At 38.7% G+C, this 16,068-nt stretch overlaps 1 protein-coding gene across 3 annotated transcripts in view; it reads left to right on the top strand.

The window, feature by feature from the left end:
* Positions 1 to 16,068, top strand: part of CNTNAP2 (contactin associated protein 2) — a 559,041-nt gene that overhangs the window by 464,340 nt on the left and 78,633 nt on the right. For all 3 annotated transcript variants that reach the window (XM_015854927.2, XM_015854925.2, XM_015854926.2), the window contains 4 exons: positions 1,449 to 1,667; positions 4,089 to 4,325; positions 9,613 to 9,858; positions 11,614 to 11,747. In XM_015854927.2, coding sequence (XP_015710413.1) covers positions 1,449 to 1,667; positions 4,089 to 4,325; positions 9,613 to 9,858; positions 11,614 to 11,747 — 836 coding nt within the window. The remainder of the gene's footprint in view (positions 1 to 1,448; positions 1,668 to 4,088; positions 4,326 to 9,612; positions 9,859 to 11,613; positions 11,748 to 16,068) is intronic.

Here is a 16,068-nt window from a genome sequence, read left to right on the forward strand (position 1 = left end):
TTCGAAAGGGTAGATAATAGCAGGCCAAGAGGAAGTGTTTTAAGTTGAAGGGAGTGATGTTGCTGTCAATAACTTAGTCATCCTGGAACGTCAACAATCCGGGGAAGAGAGACACAGCCATGGATGCCATGGAGTTTTCTAACAATTTACTGCTGTGTCACACAGCTTATATACCAGCATGGCTTCCATGCATGCACATCCCATACACCTGCTGCCCAGAGAGGTGTTCAAGGCCAGGTTGGATGGGGCCCTGGGCAGCCTCACCTAGTATTAAATGTGGGGGTTGGTGGTCCTGCCTGTGGTAAAGGGCTTGGAGGTTCATGATCCATCCTTGAGGTACCTTCCAACCTGGACCATTCTGTGACAGTGAGGAGATCTGAGGTGCTTCTTCAAAGCAAAATATAAGGGACAAATACACACATCCTGAATACGGGTGTAACACACTGCAGAAGTACTGAAGTTCATTGTTAGAAACCCTGAAATTATAAGGCATGATAGCACTAAAGTGAAGCATTTTTATTTCTTTAATGGCAAGCTTTAATCAGAGATTTTTCTGAAAAATAAAATGGTATTATAGCTTTATTGTATGTTTTAGAAAAACAGATTAAATGGAAGTCTCAGATGTCTTTATTTTTGCCTGGTATGCTCCTTTGTGAATGCTGTCAATAATAACCCATTCTGTGATAACATTTTCATCTAGTATTTTGACACTGTAAATTAATTTTTAAAACACATTTAGTATAAACAGAATCTCAATAGGAAATTAAAAATATTTTTTTTTTAGTCAAAAATAATCTACTCTGTACAACCACCAGTATCAATTATATTGCTATATCATGATGGATATGACTGATGAAATGTCTAATAGAGCTTATTGAACATTTGTAGAATATCTAAACATTCTTTCTATTTTTTTCCTATAAATAGAATGCTATAGTGTTTGCTAAGAATCTGTTTCTTTTTCAGCCATAAAATGTCACATCACTTATTTACCACCACTTAATATATTAATTATTTTATTGTAGAAATTAACTACTTACCAGAGGAAGAAAAAAAAAAACACTATGGAAATTAGAAATATATATTAAAAAAAAAAAATCAGGATCTATTGATGTTTTCTTTTAAAAGTTTGTGAGCATATTTTTCTGATATCATTGAAAATATTAATGGAAATAAAAATTATTCTTTCAGGATATATTTTACTCTGAGTTAATTTCAACTGGTTTAATTTCTGTCACATCCTTTAGAGCCTTTTCAGAATGGCTTCTTGGAAGTACTTAAATTTCTGCTCATGTTAGAAGGAGCTAAATGTGCTCATAAATTCTGAAGGGTGTCTGAGAAGTATGTACTTCTACTTAAATATTTTCTGTTTAAGAAGTGTAAATGTATATGCTTACAGCAAAAAAATAAAATAAATTAAAAAAAAATCATTTTGCTCAACGTTTCAGCTGCTACAGAGGTTTCCTTTTCATTTGATGTTGGAAATGGACCTGTGGAAATAATCGTCCGATCTCCCAGTCAGCTGAATGATGACCAGTGGCATCGGGTCAGCGCAGAGAGAAACGTCAAACAGGCCAGCCTGCAGGTAGATCAGTTGCCTCCAGAAGTTCAGAAAGCACCAACAGAAGGACACACACGACTGGAATTGTACAGCCAGCTCTATGTTGGTAAGGTGCAGAGAAGGTAACCAGGCTTTCACGCACTGAATGAACTCTCTGCCTCACGTTTAGCTAGCATCAGTTAATTTAACATGGGAAGTTGCCTTCCCAAATATTTGAGGAAAAAAAATATAAAGAAGGAGAAATTACAAGCACCTGCAAAACTGCGGAGATAAGAGGATCAGCTAAGAGAAAATATTCTGTACCGGCAACATGTCATTTTTTTGGTGGTATTGCCAAACTCCTGTTTTGGCTGGTTTCTCTCTCACATGTACTTGTTTACAATTGAATTGAAAAATTCTGCATAGGTCATGCCAGGACTGTATAAGCCTTCTGTTTCTGTCCTAGTCACACAGGTTTGGTCACTATCCATGCTTTTGCTCTTACTGCAATAATTTCTCTTTAGTCTAATGGGCTGTTTTCCCATTTGCTGTAGGATAGAATCACATGGTGTCACAAAAATTCATTCACCAGAACCAAATGAATACAGTCACTTTCTGGAGTTGCTGGTTTCCAGTGCATTTTTAGCATCTTATTCCAGCAGTACTTGTATTTCTCTGACTGTTAGCCCTAGAACTCCAAAAGCCAGACATGGCAAGTGCCACTAGTTGGAAACAAACATGAAACAGTGAGCAAAGAAGCAGCACCTTCCTACCTCTTTACATATCTGTTAAGTGAAGAAAGGAAGGGAGAAGGAAAAACAGATGTTACCTTATTTTTTTTCCATGTTAGTCCAGCAGCTGAAATTGATCAAAATGTTGCTTAAAGCTGTTCTCTTCTTGGTAAGTGGCACACTGTTGCTGTAAACCACGTAAAAAGTGTCAGCAGAGATACAGTCATTGTTTACGTGATGACTTTATCCTTTACTACTGACCCTGATCCCAATAAAAGCTTGTTTCCAAATAAATTGAAATATGAAATTTGTTTAGAAGAAAAAGCCTTAGACTTTTGAAAGAAATACCAAGACTTTTTATGGAAATGGAAAGAGATAGAAATATTCAAGCCTGAGTTCTTGGGGAATTGCTAATAACTGCTGATTTTTATACATTGTTTTGAATAAACAGTTATACCATCCATCTTTTGAAATACCTGGTACTTGTACTGCCAAAAGCTGAATGTCCAAACCTGCAGCTGATTTTCTTTCTTTCTGAATCAGATACATTTCCTATAACTTGAGGATTGGAGCTTACAAAGAATAGAGTCTCTGACTTAAATTCTAGCCAAGTCTGACAGAGAACTGATGTGAGTTTGTTTCTTCAGTGAATGCTCTGAGTATCACAGCCTGCAGAGAAACACGGAATAAGAATTATTTCAGAACTCCATTTTCTGTGATAAATATTCCTTGGGAAATATGAAGGAACCAGAGGGATGACTTAAAATCCTAGGGGTTAGGACATCCATCAGGACAGGAAAAATATAACAATTATGAGCACTAGGATTCTTTCATCACCATGTTGTATATTAGTTTGCATAAAGTGGAACCACATGAGAATGGCCTCTACCCTGTGCATTTCAGAAGAGACCGGAATAGACTGTCTTCTCTTAATCCAAATTATCCATCCAGTTACTAGACACTGATCTGAAGCAGCCTCTGCTTTCTGTGGCTGATTTGAAGCAGCAGATGGTCTGTATTTAGTCCTCTGCCCTACGCAGGTAAATAGTCACTGTGCTCTGCAGAGATGAGTGTTAAAATCTCCTCAGGTATATGTGGAACTCTCCAGCATCTGTGGCACTGCAGTAATCAAATAGATGAGAGCACTGTCTGACAACTTCTCATGGTCTTTTGCTTGCAATTTCAGGGTGTTTGTTTTTGTTTGTTTGTTTTTAATCCAGACCTAGGTGAGACTTTCTGAGAAAAAAATCATGTTTTTCAGTAAGTATTTACCAAGAAAAAAATAATCCTTAGTGACTGCTAAGAAAAGTATTCCAATCCAGATTTTGAAATACAGCTCTTCACTACTGTGTCCTTCTCTCTATACTTAGGCAATTAAGCATAATACCTAATGTTGCTTGTAAATGAGCATCTATATTTACTATTCCCTGTTTCTCCATTTTGGTTTTGAAATATATTTAAACATGTTTCAAATATGTAATATATCATGGTATTATTGTTAACATCCATCAGCAATAAATATATAGTGAACAAAGTTATATTTTATCAGTGTAGCCAAGCCTATTTCTTCCACAGACATCTCTAAAAATCTTAAAGCTGAAAACTGATATGTGTAAAGCAAAGGTACTTATTCTTTATGTATATTTTTGGCACAGTCTGAAAGCTGAGGTTTTGCTTTTCACTGATTTCAATTTCACTAGATTGTGGTAATGCCTCACTTTTATAAATAAGTTACTTAATTCCACCTGTTGTCACAAGCTTAGCAGGATATTTCCTGTAAAACTGTTCTCTATTGTCTTATTAATATTTCTGCTCAGGTGCCGCAGGAGGCCAGCAAGGCTTCCTAGGTTGCATTCGCTCACTAAGGATGAATGGGATAACACTGGACTTGGAAGAGAGAGCAAAGGTCACTCTAGGGGTGAAGCCTGGCTGCTCTGGCCACTGCACAAGCTATGGGATGTACTGTGCCAATGGTGGCAAGTGTGTTGAGAAGTACAATGGCTACTCCTGTGACTGTTCCCAAACAGCATATGATGGACCATTTTGCATTAAAGGTAAATGATATGTACAAAAGGCAGAGCATAGGTGAATAAATAAATCAGTTTTTCAGCTTTTAGTAATTTAAAAACTAAATCCTGTTTAGTACTTCTTACTGGCAAGTCAAATTATACATCCATGATTTAAATTTGATTTTTTGTAAAAACAGGGATGCTGCTACTCATAGCAGGTCATAGAATCACAGAATCATAGAATGGTTTGAGTTGGAAGGGACCTTTAAGATTGTCTTCTTCCAACCCTTCTGCTATAATCAGGGATACCTCCCTGACCAGGTTTCTCAAAAAACCATCCAGCCTGGCCTTGCATGCTTCCAGGGAGGGGGCATCCACAACCTCTCTGAGAACTTGTTACAGTGTCCCACCACTCTCATAGTAAAGAATTTTTTATTAATATCTAGTCTAAATCTACCCTATTCTAGTTTAAAGCCATTTTGCCTCATCCTGTCACTACCTGCCCCTATAAAATCTTCCTCCCCATCTTTCCTGTAGGCCCCTTTCAGGTACTGGTACCCCTTCAGTCTAGGAGGTTTCTGGAGTGCATAGAGGATGCCTTCCTGATGCAGCTGGTCAGAGAGCCCACAAGAGGAGCTGCCCCGCTAGACCTGCTGTTTGCAAACAGGAAAGGTCTAGTGGGAGATGTGAAGGCTGGGGGCTGCCTTGGACAGACTGACCATGAAATGATAAATTTCTTGATTCATGATGAAGCTTGGAAGGGGAATAGCAAAACTGCTACCTTGGACTTCTGGAAGGTGGACTTTGAATTGTTCAAGAGGCTAGTAGGGGGAGTCCCCTGGCATTCAGTCTTAGCGAACAAAGGGGTCCAAGAGAGCAGGTTACTCTTCAAGAAGGAAGTCTTAGGGGCACAAGAGCAGGTGGTCCCCCTGAGCTGCAAAATGAGTCGGTGGGGAAGAAGACTGGCGTGAATGAATAAAGAGCTGTTCTTGAGGCTCCGGGAGAAAAAGAGAATCTACTGCCTGTGGAAGGAGGGACAGGCAACTGAGAATGAATACAAGGAAGTCATTAGGATGTGTAGAGGTGAAATCAGAAAGGCAAAAGCCCAGCTTGAATTTAACCTGCCGCTGGGATGAAAAGGAATAAGAAATTCTTATTTATAAATGCATTAACAGTAAGAGGAGGACAAAGGAGAATATCCACTCATTGCTGGATGAGGCTGGGAATGTGACCACTGAGGATAAGAAAAAGGCAGAGGTTCTGAATGCCTTCTTTACATCTGTCTTTAGAAGTCTGTCATGGTTTCATGGTGACAAAGTCAGACCAGTTATCCTCAGGGTACTCCTCTCTCTGACCTGGTAGTCTCAGCTGGGGAGCACGCTAACCCCCCTGTGATTCTGGAAGAAACAGTCAGAGACTTACTACTCCAACTGGACTGCCACAAGTCCATGGGGCTGGATGAGATCCACCCGAGAGTGCTGAGGGAACTGGCAGAGGTGATAGCCGAGCCGCTTTCCATCATCTATCAGCGCTCCTTGTTGACTGGTGAGGTCCCACAAGACTGGAGGCTTGCCAATGTGACTCCCATTTACAAGAAAGGTTGTAAGGAGGATCCGGAGAACTGCAGGCCTGTTAGCCTGACCTCAGTGCTGGGGAAGGTTATGGAGCAGATTGTCTTGAGGGAGATCATGCGGCATGTGTGGGATGACTGGGGGGATCAGGCCTAGCCAGCATGGGTTCATGAAGGGCAGGTCCTGTTTGACCAACCTGATCTCCTTTTATGATCTAGTGACCCATCTACTGGATGAGGGAAAGGCTGTTGATGTGGTCTACCTAGACTTCAGCAAAACCTTTGACACTGTCTCTCACAGTATTCTCATGCAGTAGCTGGCAGCCCGTGACTTGGATGGGTACACTCTTGGCTGGGTAAGGAGCTGGCTGGAGGGCTGGGCTCAGAGAGTAGTGGTGAATGGAGTTAAATCCAGCTGGCAACCGGTCACAGGTGGTGCTCCTCAGGGGTCAGTGCTGGGGCCTGTCCTCTTCAGCGTCTTTACTGATGACCTGGATGAGGGCATTGAGTGCACCCTCAGTAAGTTTGCAGATGACACCAAATTGGCTGGGAACATGGATCTGCCTGGGGGTACTGAGGCCCTACAGCTGGAGAGCTGGGCTGAAGCCAATGGGATGAGGTTCAACAAGACTAAGTGCTGAGTCCTGCACTTTGGCTACAACCCTGGTCAACGCTTCAGGCCTGGGGCAGAGTGGCTGGAAGACTATGTAGAGGAAATGGACCTGGGGGTACTGATTGATGCTCGGCTGAATGTGTGCTGACAGTGTGCCTAGGTGGCCAAGAAGTCCAAGGGCATTCTGGCTTGCATCAGAAACAGTATTGCCAGCAGGAGCAGAGAGGTGATTGTTCCCCTGTACTCAGCAGTGGTGAGGCCGCACCTTGAGTACTGTGTTACAATGCAAAATTTAATGGGCTGGAAATGGCTTGTCTTTAAAATCTCATTATCAACACCATTTGTTAGCAGAGGTTTTATAATTATTTTGATTACACAATGGTCCAAAACCAATCTATTTTGTGTTTAATTTATCCTTTAACTCTTATCCTAGTACTTTATGGTTGGGTTTGCAGAGCAGCCCCATAATCTCCATCTTAGTAGGGAATAATAGCCTTCATTTCACAATCACAACTTATTCGTGTGTCAGGGAGTTTTCTCAAGATCTGTCTCTGTCCATGACAGGGGGACAGCAGATCCACCGGCCCAAAAAGGGGAGGAAGGGGAGAGAGAGTGTCGATTGTTTATGGGCCGGTTTGGCCCAGTACTGTGACTAATGGGGCAAGGGACACCCTGGGAAATGAGAAAGGGAAAAAATATTGTGTATTTTGTGAGGATAGTCCAAAAGTAATACCTCCTGTTTTATTATGTTGACCCATAATATCAGAGGTGGGTATTGTTGGTATGGCAGTAGAATTTAATCCTTCCCACTAGCATTCCATTACATTTTGTTGCTGTGTGGCAGACAGCAACAGAGGGGCAGTCTGTCAAAATGGTGTCTGTTATGGAATTGCGTAAGAAGCAAAGGTGAATTCCTCCATGTGAGTAAAAATGTACCCACTGACATTTATCATCATTTTCTTAATTGTTATTGAGACCAAATAGTGAATGTGAGTACGGTAAGGCAGTGGGCGATGTGTTTCAGCAGTGGTGACAGCTGGTCACATTGTGCTGAATGCAGCATAAAGGCTCTTGATCATTGCTGGAAAATACATAGCTAATAGTGGTAACTATGTTAAAAAAAAAATTATGTCACTAAGAATCTACTCTATTGAATAGTGATATTATGCTCTTCGTATCTGTTGTTGTTTCCATGGAAAGAGGAATATAGGGGGCATTACTTTTGGAATGACCTATGTATATATGGCCCAAGAAGATTTCTATTCATGAAATGCAGCCCAGACAGCCAAAAGGTTGGATACCTATGGCTTACAGGATAATCAACAAAATCCACAGCAGTTTCACCCATCTTCTTACCTGTTCTGTGCTCAGATGCTCAGAATAAAGACAGCAGACTTATTCCTGAGTATCTATATCGCTACATAGCTTAAAAAATGTACATCTTGCTTGACATGTTTTGAGACAATGCTTTTGCTTTGAATTGTCTGAAGGATATGACTACTCCAAATACTAAAAGGGGATAAAAAATATTTCCTATTTAATAAAGATAGTGTATAGATTTTTCAGAAGTTAGTTGGGTAATTCGGTACCAATCTGTGGCAGCAAAAAATAGGAAGAGCTTCATCATAATGCAAAATAATAACAATGCTTTTTCTAATTAAGGTATTAACTTTGGTAAAAGTAGTTTTATTTTCTCTCTGCAGTAATTAAAGATGAGATTTTGTCTCAGATTGCTGCTCAGAAACTTTGTGGAGCACCTCCTGGGAGATTTTGAGTGGCTGGATGACTGTGAAGAGGAAAGGGACCTGGGTGTGTTGGTTGATGCTTGGCTGAACATGAGCTGACACTGTGCCCAGGTGGTCAAGAAGGCCAACAGCATCCTGGCCTGTATAAGAAGTAGTGTGGCCAGAGAGGTGATCATTCCCCTGTACTCAGCACTGGTGAGGCTGTACCTTGAGTACTGTGTTAAGTTTTGGGCTCCTCACTACAAGAAAGACATTGAGGCCCTGGAACGTGTCCAGAGAAGGGCAACAAAACTCGTAAGGAGTCTGGAGCACAAGTCTTATGAGGAATGGCTCAGGGAGCTGGATTGTTTAGCCTGGAGAAGAGGAGGCTCCAGGGAGATTTCACTGCATTCTACAACTTCCTGAAGGGAAGGAAGTTGTGATGAGGAGGGGCTTGGCCTCTTCTCCCAAGCAACAAACAGGACCTGAGGAAATGGTTGCAAGTTGTACCAGAAGTGGTTTAGACCAGACATAAAAAGGAACTTTTTCTCTCAGAGAGTGGTCAGGCACTGGAATGGCTGCCCAGGGAGGTGGTGGAGTCACTGTCCCTGGTGGTGTTCAAGAGGTGTCTGGATGAGGAGCTCCAAGATACAGTTTAGTGGTTTGTTGTGGCAACGGTTATGGAAGGATGGTTGGACTAGATCACCTTGTAGGTCCTTTCCACCCTTGTGATTCTATGATTCTACAATTCAGGTGACTTATGCATCGTTTCCCACCATTAGTCAAACCCCTCAGTTAATTTTTTTTTCCCGTAAGGTATCCTGAATAGGCACCTCTCATGAATGACTGTGGTTGAAGAAGATAATATTATATTATTTTGTCCAATCATATTTCAAATATTTCACGTTTGGTAATCATCTGCATTCCTTTGTGAGTTTATTCCAAATCCACTGGAATTTGCTGGTCAGAACTTCTGCATTTCCTTTTCATTGACAGTGTTTGATAATGATGCCTCCTAAATCTCTCCTCCTTATATCTCCTTCTGTGGAACATTACTGCAAGACCTCAATGAGATTAAATCTAGGGTGTGATTCTTCTGATCTGTGCTTTTGATGTGGGATGTAGGTATATCTATTCTTTGTGAACTGAAGGAAATCTCTCCTTAACTGTGTGAATCCAGTTATCCAAGATTCATAACAAAGTATAATCTCCATTATCCTTTTCATTATCATTGGAAAACAGTGAGGCTTTTAACTTAAATATTGGGATTTTTTTTTAATAATGCAGCAGTAGTAACACGTACATATTAGTTCTGCTCTGGTCAACAGTAATATGTTTCATACAACATGTGTCAGCACATTCAATTTGACTTTCTCTTCATGGTTCTTTCTTGTTGGTTTTGGTTGTTGTTTTCTTATTTTAAAGATGTTGGAGCATTTTTTGAAGAAGGAATGTGGCTTCGTTACAACTTCCATTCCCCAGGGACTAGCACGAAGGACTTAGTTAGCCGAACACTGTTGAGCTCTACAGATTCTGAGATTACAGTGAGCAGCCATAACTTGAATAAAGAAGAACTCAGCTTCAGCTTCAGTACCACCAAGTCCCCTTGTGTCCTTTTGTATATTAGTTCCTATACCCAGGACTTCATGGCAGTGCTTGTCAAGCCATCTGGTAAGCAACTGCTTTGGACTCTTTCCATTGAAGGAACAATTGATAATAACAGCAGTTGGACATTCAACTGAACTCTGAACTAATGAGAAATTATTTTCATCATTATCATTTAAAAGTAAAATATGCAAGACCTTAATACTGATTCTGCTTTACTAGATTTTTGTCTGATATAACTCTTCAGTTTTGAAAGTTTTCACTAGCTGAAGCTTGCAATGCTTCTGCTCAAAGAGAATAAACAGACAAAACCAATAAATCTTTTCTTAAAATTGTTGTAACAGCTAGATCCATGCCAGAAAATAGCATTATGAAGGTGTCAAGTAAGCAACCATGTGCAGACACTGAAATAAATGGTTCATAATCAATGGCAATATCCCCTGTAGTCAATGGAAAGTGTTGTTACCATACGATGGTTGATCAGAAAACTTAAGTTGGAGTGTTAGTCATTTAATAGCAGTGTTGGATTCATGGGAGTAATCCTTCTTTCTCACATGTCTTACACAAAAGATCTTCAGCATATATACATAACTCATGTTACATCTGCAGAAGTTACACAGAGTTATGTTACATATGCAAGTTTCCCAGAAGTATGTTACATATTCAGTGACCAATTCCAAGCAGGACCTCCTATTTCCTTGGTACAAAGACTCAGCAGAACTTCCTTATCTCCTTGGTTCAGAGACACAGCTCTTTCTGCTACCTTAATGAACTGCAGGGCAGGGGTATCCATCAACAAACACTAGCAAGTTTAATAATATAATTACAACTTGTATCAGTGTAATGCACTGTTCTTCTGAAAATCCAACCATGAATGAGGTAACTAAATATGCTGAACCATAAAATACGTTATAAAAACAATTTGGTGATTATTGGACATTGGAGATAGACCGTTTTGTGGTGGAATATAAAAAGATAACATATCTAAATTCCAAATCATGCCTTTGTGACGCCTGAAAATTACGTAGTTTTAAAGGTCTTGAGCAACTTTCCAGTCACAGAACATTTCTGGTTTCTATCAATAATGGGACCTACATTTCCAATTTCCATTTTCAAAAGTCCTTCCTTTTAATGGAATGTTAAAATCTGCTATGAAGAGTGGACGCTTCACTTTTGTTTAGAAAATAAAAATTTGACTGCCTACTGGTTTAGTACTTTTGATCATTCTTTTCTAACAATATAACCTGAAGTTTTCATTCTACCACATGCTATTAAAGTTCCATAAAATCCAGATGGTCATATGTCAACCACAATTAAATATGAGAGCAAGGAAGTCCCCTGTGTTGATTGTATGCCAGTGTTAATTTGTTGCAATTTCACTTTATTCAAGGCTTATCACTTTATTATTTAAAAAAAAAAAACGTCATACTTTATATAACTTCAAATAAGTTTACTACAGAAGGGATAATAATATCAACAATAATATGCTACTTGATGTGCTCAAATTTGAAGTAATTATCTGTATTGTTTAAGGCATAGCTCTGATTTGTTCAGTTTGCAATTTGGAAGAATGTACAAACAATGGTTTTGAGATGCCGGTTACTTTCATGCTTCAGGGTTGTAAACTGAAAGCTGTTTTCTGCCCAATAATTGAATAATCTGAAACACTAACCCTTTTTAAAATTCTCCAAGAGCAGGTAGCATCTATGAGAGCAACTTAAATGTTAAGTGGCAATAGTTGTATGAGGAAATAAAGAGGGGAAAATAGCTGTGAATAAATATCAACACACCTGAGGGTACTTTTCGCATTCATTTCATTAGGGAATCTGCAAATTCGGTATAACCTAGGAGGTACCAAGGAGCCATATAACATTGATGTTGACCACAGAAACATGGCAAATGGACAGCCCCATACCGTTAACATCACACGGAATGAACGGGACATAATACTCCAGGTAAGCAGACAATGAACATGTTTTTATTCCATCTAGTTTATTGCTTGTAGCTTGTAACATTTTGTAATTTGATGGTATCCTTTCCCCTGGCAATATCAGTGCAATTTAGGAAATAAAAATACAGTAGATGGCATTCTGCTTGGAAATCCCACTCCTAGTACTTTAAAAAAAAAAAAAAAGAAAAAGAAAAAGAAAAAGCTATTCTCTCAATTGCATTGAGTCATACTTGCCCAAATCCTTGATCTAGTGTGATGACAGCTGGGATAATACATATGTCACTGTAGATGCTCAAGGACATCAGAAACATCTGAGTGGGAAATAACCTGAGGCTTAGGATAAACCTGCATTATTATGAAACACTAGCTGAAAAACAGGAGGATAACCTACAGCGTCTTAAATGGCAGTAGATACTGACACACAAGCAAGTAAATATCATTCCTTAAGACCTGCATCTGCAAATAAGAATGTCTTAAAATTTAAATTTACCCTGCTGTACAGTGAAATAGAAGAGCTGTTCACACAAGCAAAAATGACCTGATTCTTCAGTGTTTATTTGACAGGAGTCTAAGACAGGTGAGTATTACTAATGTACTTCTAGCCTACTCAGTTTTCAGTACTGCACCAACGGGAACTTTACCTCTTTGTATTTTAGCTCACAAATCTTAAAGATAATATCATAGTATTTAAATATCTGAGGAGAGCTCTGCACGAAGGAACCAGTATTTCTAGACAGCCTTTTCTGTATAGTCATTAACAGAACTCTGTTTTCATTCCCTGGCTGTCCAATCTACAAATACAGAGACTGCAGCAGTATATGAGAACAGTTTTGTTGGCAGGAGAGTCAGATAGATTGGATGGATTAATATGAATTTGATAGTTCATAAGAAGGAAATAAAAAACCAATAACAGATGAAATATAAATAGAGGAAGTCTCCTTGGGAACCAAGCCAAAAGTGTAGCTATCACAGTATAATCTACATACAGACTAAAATAGATCCCTGAAAGTTACTTTTTCAAGGCACTAAAATGAAAACTTTTCAGTGGATAACAATGTCATTTGAGTGAGGCTGCCAACTAAAATTAACACTATGTGTACTGGAGCTGAATTATCAGAAAACTAGGAAATTTATAAAATGACATATATACTGAAAACATATTGGTGACATTTATAACAGCTTTTCAGATTTTGGGAGGCCAGGGCTGTACTTTGATATATGCATCTTTCTCACATTCTGAAGCTTTTTTTTTTTCCCCTCTGTCTCTTACTGCTAGATGGAAGATAAAGAGCAATAAAGAGCCTTCTGTTATTAAGGGCTTAAATTTGGGAAATATGTGGCATGTATACTATGGAGTCATATGCAGCTGATTTAGATGGTTGCAAGACTAAATAAATTATTGATGGCTGACAGTTGGACAAGATGATCTTAGAGGTCTTTTTCAACCCTAGTGATTTTATGATTTGATGAAGAAATCAGATTAAATATTCTTCACAGTGAGAAATTACAAACTCAGTTAAGTATACCGGTTTTACATCATCTCACCTACATTTAAATTCTGATGATTTTTCTTCTCAGTGTATTATGTGGCAATTGTTACCTAGGGCTTTCAGGAGCAAGAAATGTTTTATTTAGAGTTTCGCTGCTGAGGTAAACATCTCTCAATCAGTCTGCCTGGAACATAGCTGTTTTATAGAATCGGGAAGAAGATTCATTTGAATCTTATTAAACTAGATGCACATAGAAGAATAGGGAAAGTAGGAAACCCATATTTTTTAAAAAATTAATAAATAAATCCAGAAATAGCACCCTTACTGTATCCTGAAAAAGCTTTCCATCCAATTTTGTTTGTTTTCCATAAAAGGGTATTTTTGTTACTTATCTGGTCACGTAAATGAGACAGGAACAAAGATGAATCTGTTAAGTATATTGTTCACTTGAAAATGAGTTGAGTACCACTTTCAAATATAAAATATATATGATAGCAATATAATTTTTCTCAGCAACCAGAGGACAGATCATAAAGTATGGCTTTTCTATTACAGATGTAAGCAGTGAACATTTAAGTAGACTTCTATTTCCCACTAAATTCTTCTCAAACCTGAAGAGTAGTTGGTTTGCTTACTTTCAAAGAAGGCAGCTTGCTTGCCAGGTGCTATTACTCACACTTACACATTTTATAAAATTATCACAGGAATGATCTATTTCTCATCAAATCTTCAAACCAAGAGCACTCAGTATTTCTGAAGTTCTTGCTTAAAATATCTGTCATTCTAACGTGCTATAATCTCACAGTGACAGAGATATTAAAAAAAAAATATCTGCACTGAGGCAATAAATTGCTATCACATGAACTACATGAACCAGTGCTTTTACAATTCTCATAGTGAAAAACTTGTTATTTTGAAGTATGAGACTTCATCCAGTGCTGGAAACAAGAAGATAACTGATAATTATTATCTGGCCAATTGGACTTTGAGTTTGTCATCTGAAATCTGGGAAGAAAACTCTCTAACTCCAATGTGATGTTAGAATGTGACATTCCTTTATTCCTCACAATACTTACCAAGCAACTCAATAAATCAAGAGCATGGGTGCTCTTACAGTTCAGGTTCTGCATTTAAACAGTGAAGACATACATATGCAATACATTGGGATACATATTTATTTTTCATAAAGAACTCCTTAATATTTGCTAATGTCCCTCTGTGCATATGCAGTTGCATCTAAGGTGGTCATACAACCACCTTCTTCCTCCTTGTTATTTCTCCTTCATCTTCATCACAGTGGCCAACCTGATAGCTGTTCTTCCACAATTTTCAAATTTCCATTGCTTGTTATGCAACTTTCTTTCTTGGTGCACTATAGCTCAAAACAATTTATATGGAACTCAAGAGAAAGTTCTTGCGCCTGGTGGATGCAAGGTATCAAGAAAGAAAAATGACCTAAATTCCAAGACAAATATCTGTACATTTTCTTTTGCTGAAATGAAGTGCACAAAACTGAGACTGGCTAATAATTCCTCTCTTTCACCTCAACTACAATACCAAATACTTGTAACCATAAAACTTCATTAATTTACCTGTGAACAAGAAAATGCCAAGACTGACAGATGTGGAACTTGTTATCCCAGTAAGTGCTGTTTCAAGAGCTGAGCTTTAGTTTTCAGATGGCAAGCTTTATTTTCTTTGTCGTCATTAGAAGGCTTTGTGGTTCAGCAGAGAACTCCTGAGTTGTGCCTCCCCCAGTCATCGGGGGTTGCAACTGCAATGGAATCATTCAAGACTCAAAGGAATACCATAAATTAATTCATTGGGAGCTTTCTAACAATAACTAATACTTGGAGGTAAAATTGGCTATTAACTATTAATAAGCATTACAGGCAGGAGTATTTTGGCACAAGAGTTATATCTATGCTAAAAGTTCTAAGACAATATCTAAACAATGGATACTACAAAGAGTGAATGAAGAAAAGAAGATAAAGAAAAAAGATAGAAAATGAGGAGAAACAGACCGATAGATAAACAAACACAACACACCAAAGCAGTTCACCTCTCCTCAATCCAGTGATATCTTACTGTCAGTGGGTACAGATCTTTGGTAGTGACAGGTCATCCAAAGGTATGATGGTCAGTTGATGACAATGACAAATGCATACATTCTCTTACTCTTAGTCCAGAGTGGTCAAAACTGCTCCTTGGAATCAGAGCTTCTGGCTTCAGGGATCTGAGAAGGAATTATTCTGTTTCCATCTTCCAGGCCTTAAAAATTCTTCTGTTTCCATCTTCCAGGACTGAGAAATTTAAATCAGCAGATATGAGGAAGCAGGGAGATGCCAGCTTGTATCTTGCCTTCACAGGATACAGTAGTATCATCTCCCAGCTTTCCTGTATCAAGCTGAAAGTATTTGCTCACAGGTCAAGTCTTCAGACAGAAAACATTTCTGAGTCTTCCCACTCATGAGCAAACAGCTTCTGGCGCTGTCCAAAGAAATACTTTTGAATGTAAAAGAGTCCACAAAGCGTTGCCAATTGTCTCATGTTAATTTGAGACAATGCATTCCCTACCAGTCTCAGACAGTAAGTTCTGATCCAAAGCTCACTGTCTCCAAAAGAACTACCATTGACTTTGGAAGGTTTCAAAGCCTGCTTATTGTTCCCTTGAACAAAAGCTATATCATTATGTTGTATAACAAACTAACAAAAAAATGTATGAATTGTTTTTTTGTTCTCAACACAATTAGATCAAGCCTCTCTATTTTCATGCTGAAATACTCTTAGACATTTTCAATAGATCTCCAGTTCTTCATATCTTCTTTAAAGTCT

This window comes from Coturnix japonica, chromosome 2, assembly GCF_001577835.2.
Source record: "Coturnix japonica isolate 7356 chromosome 2, Coturnix japonica 2.1, whole genome shotgun sequence".
Classification (NCBI taxonomy): Eukaryota; Metazoa; Chordata; class Aves; order Galliformes; family Phasianidae; genus Coturnix; species Coturnix japonica.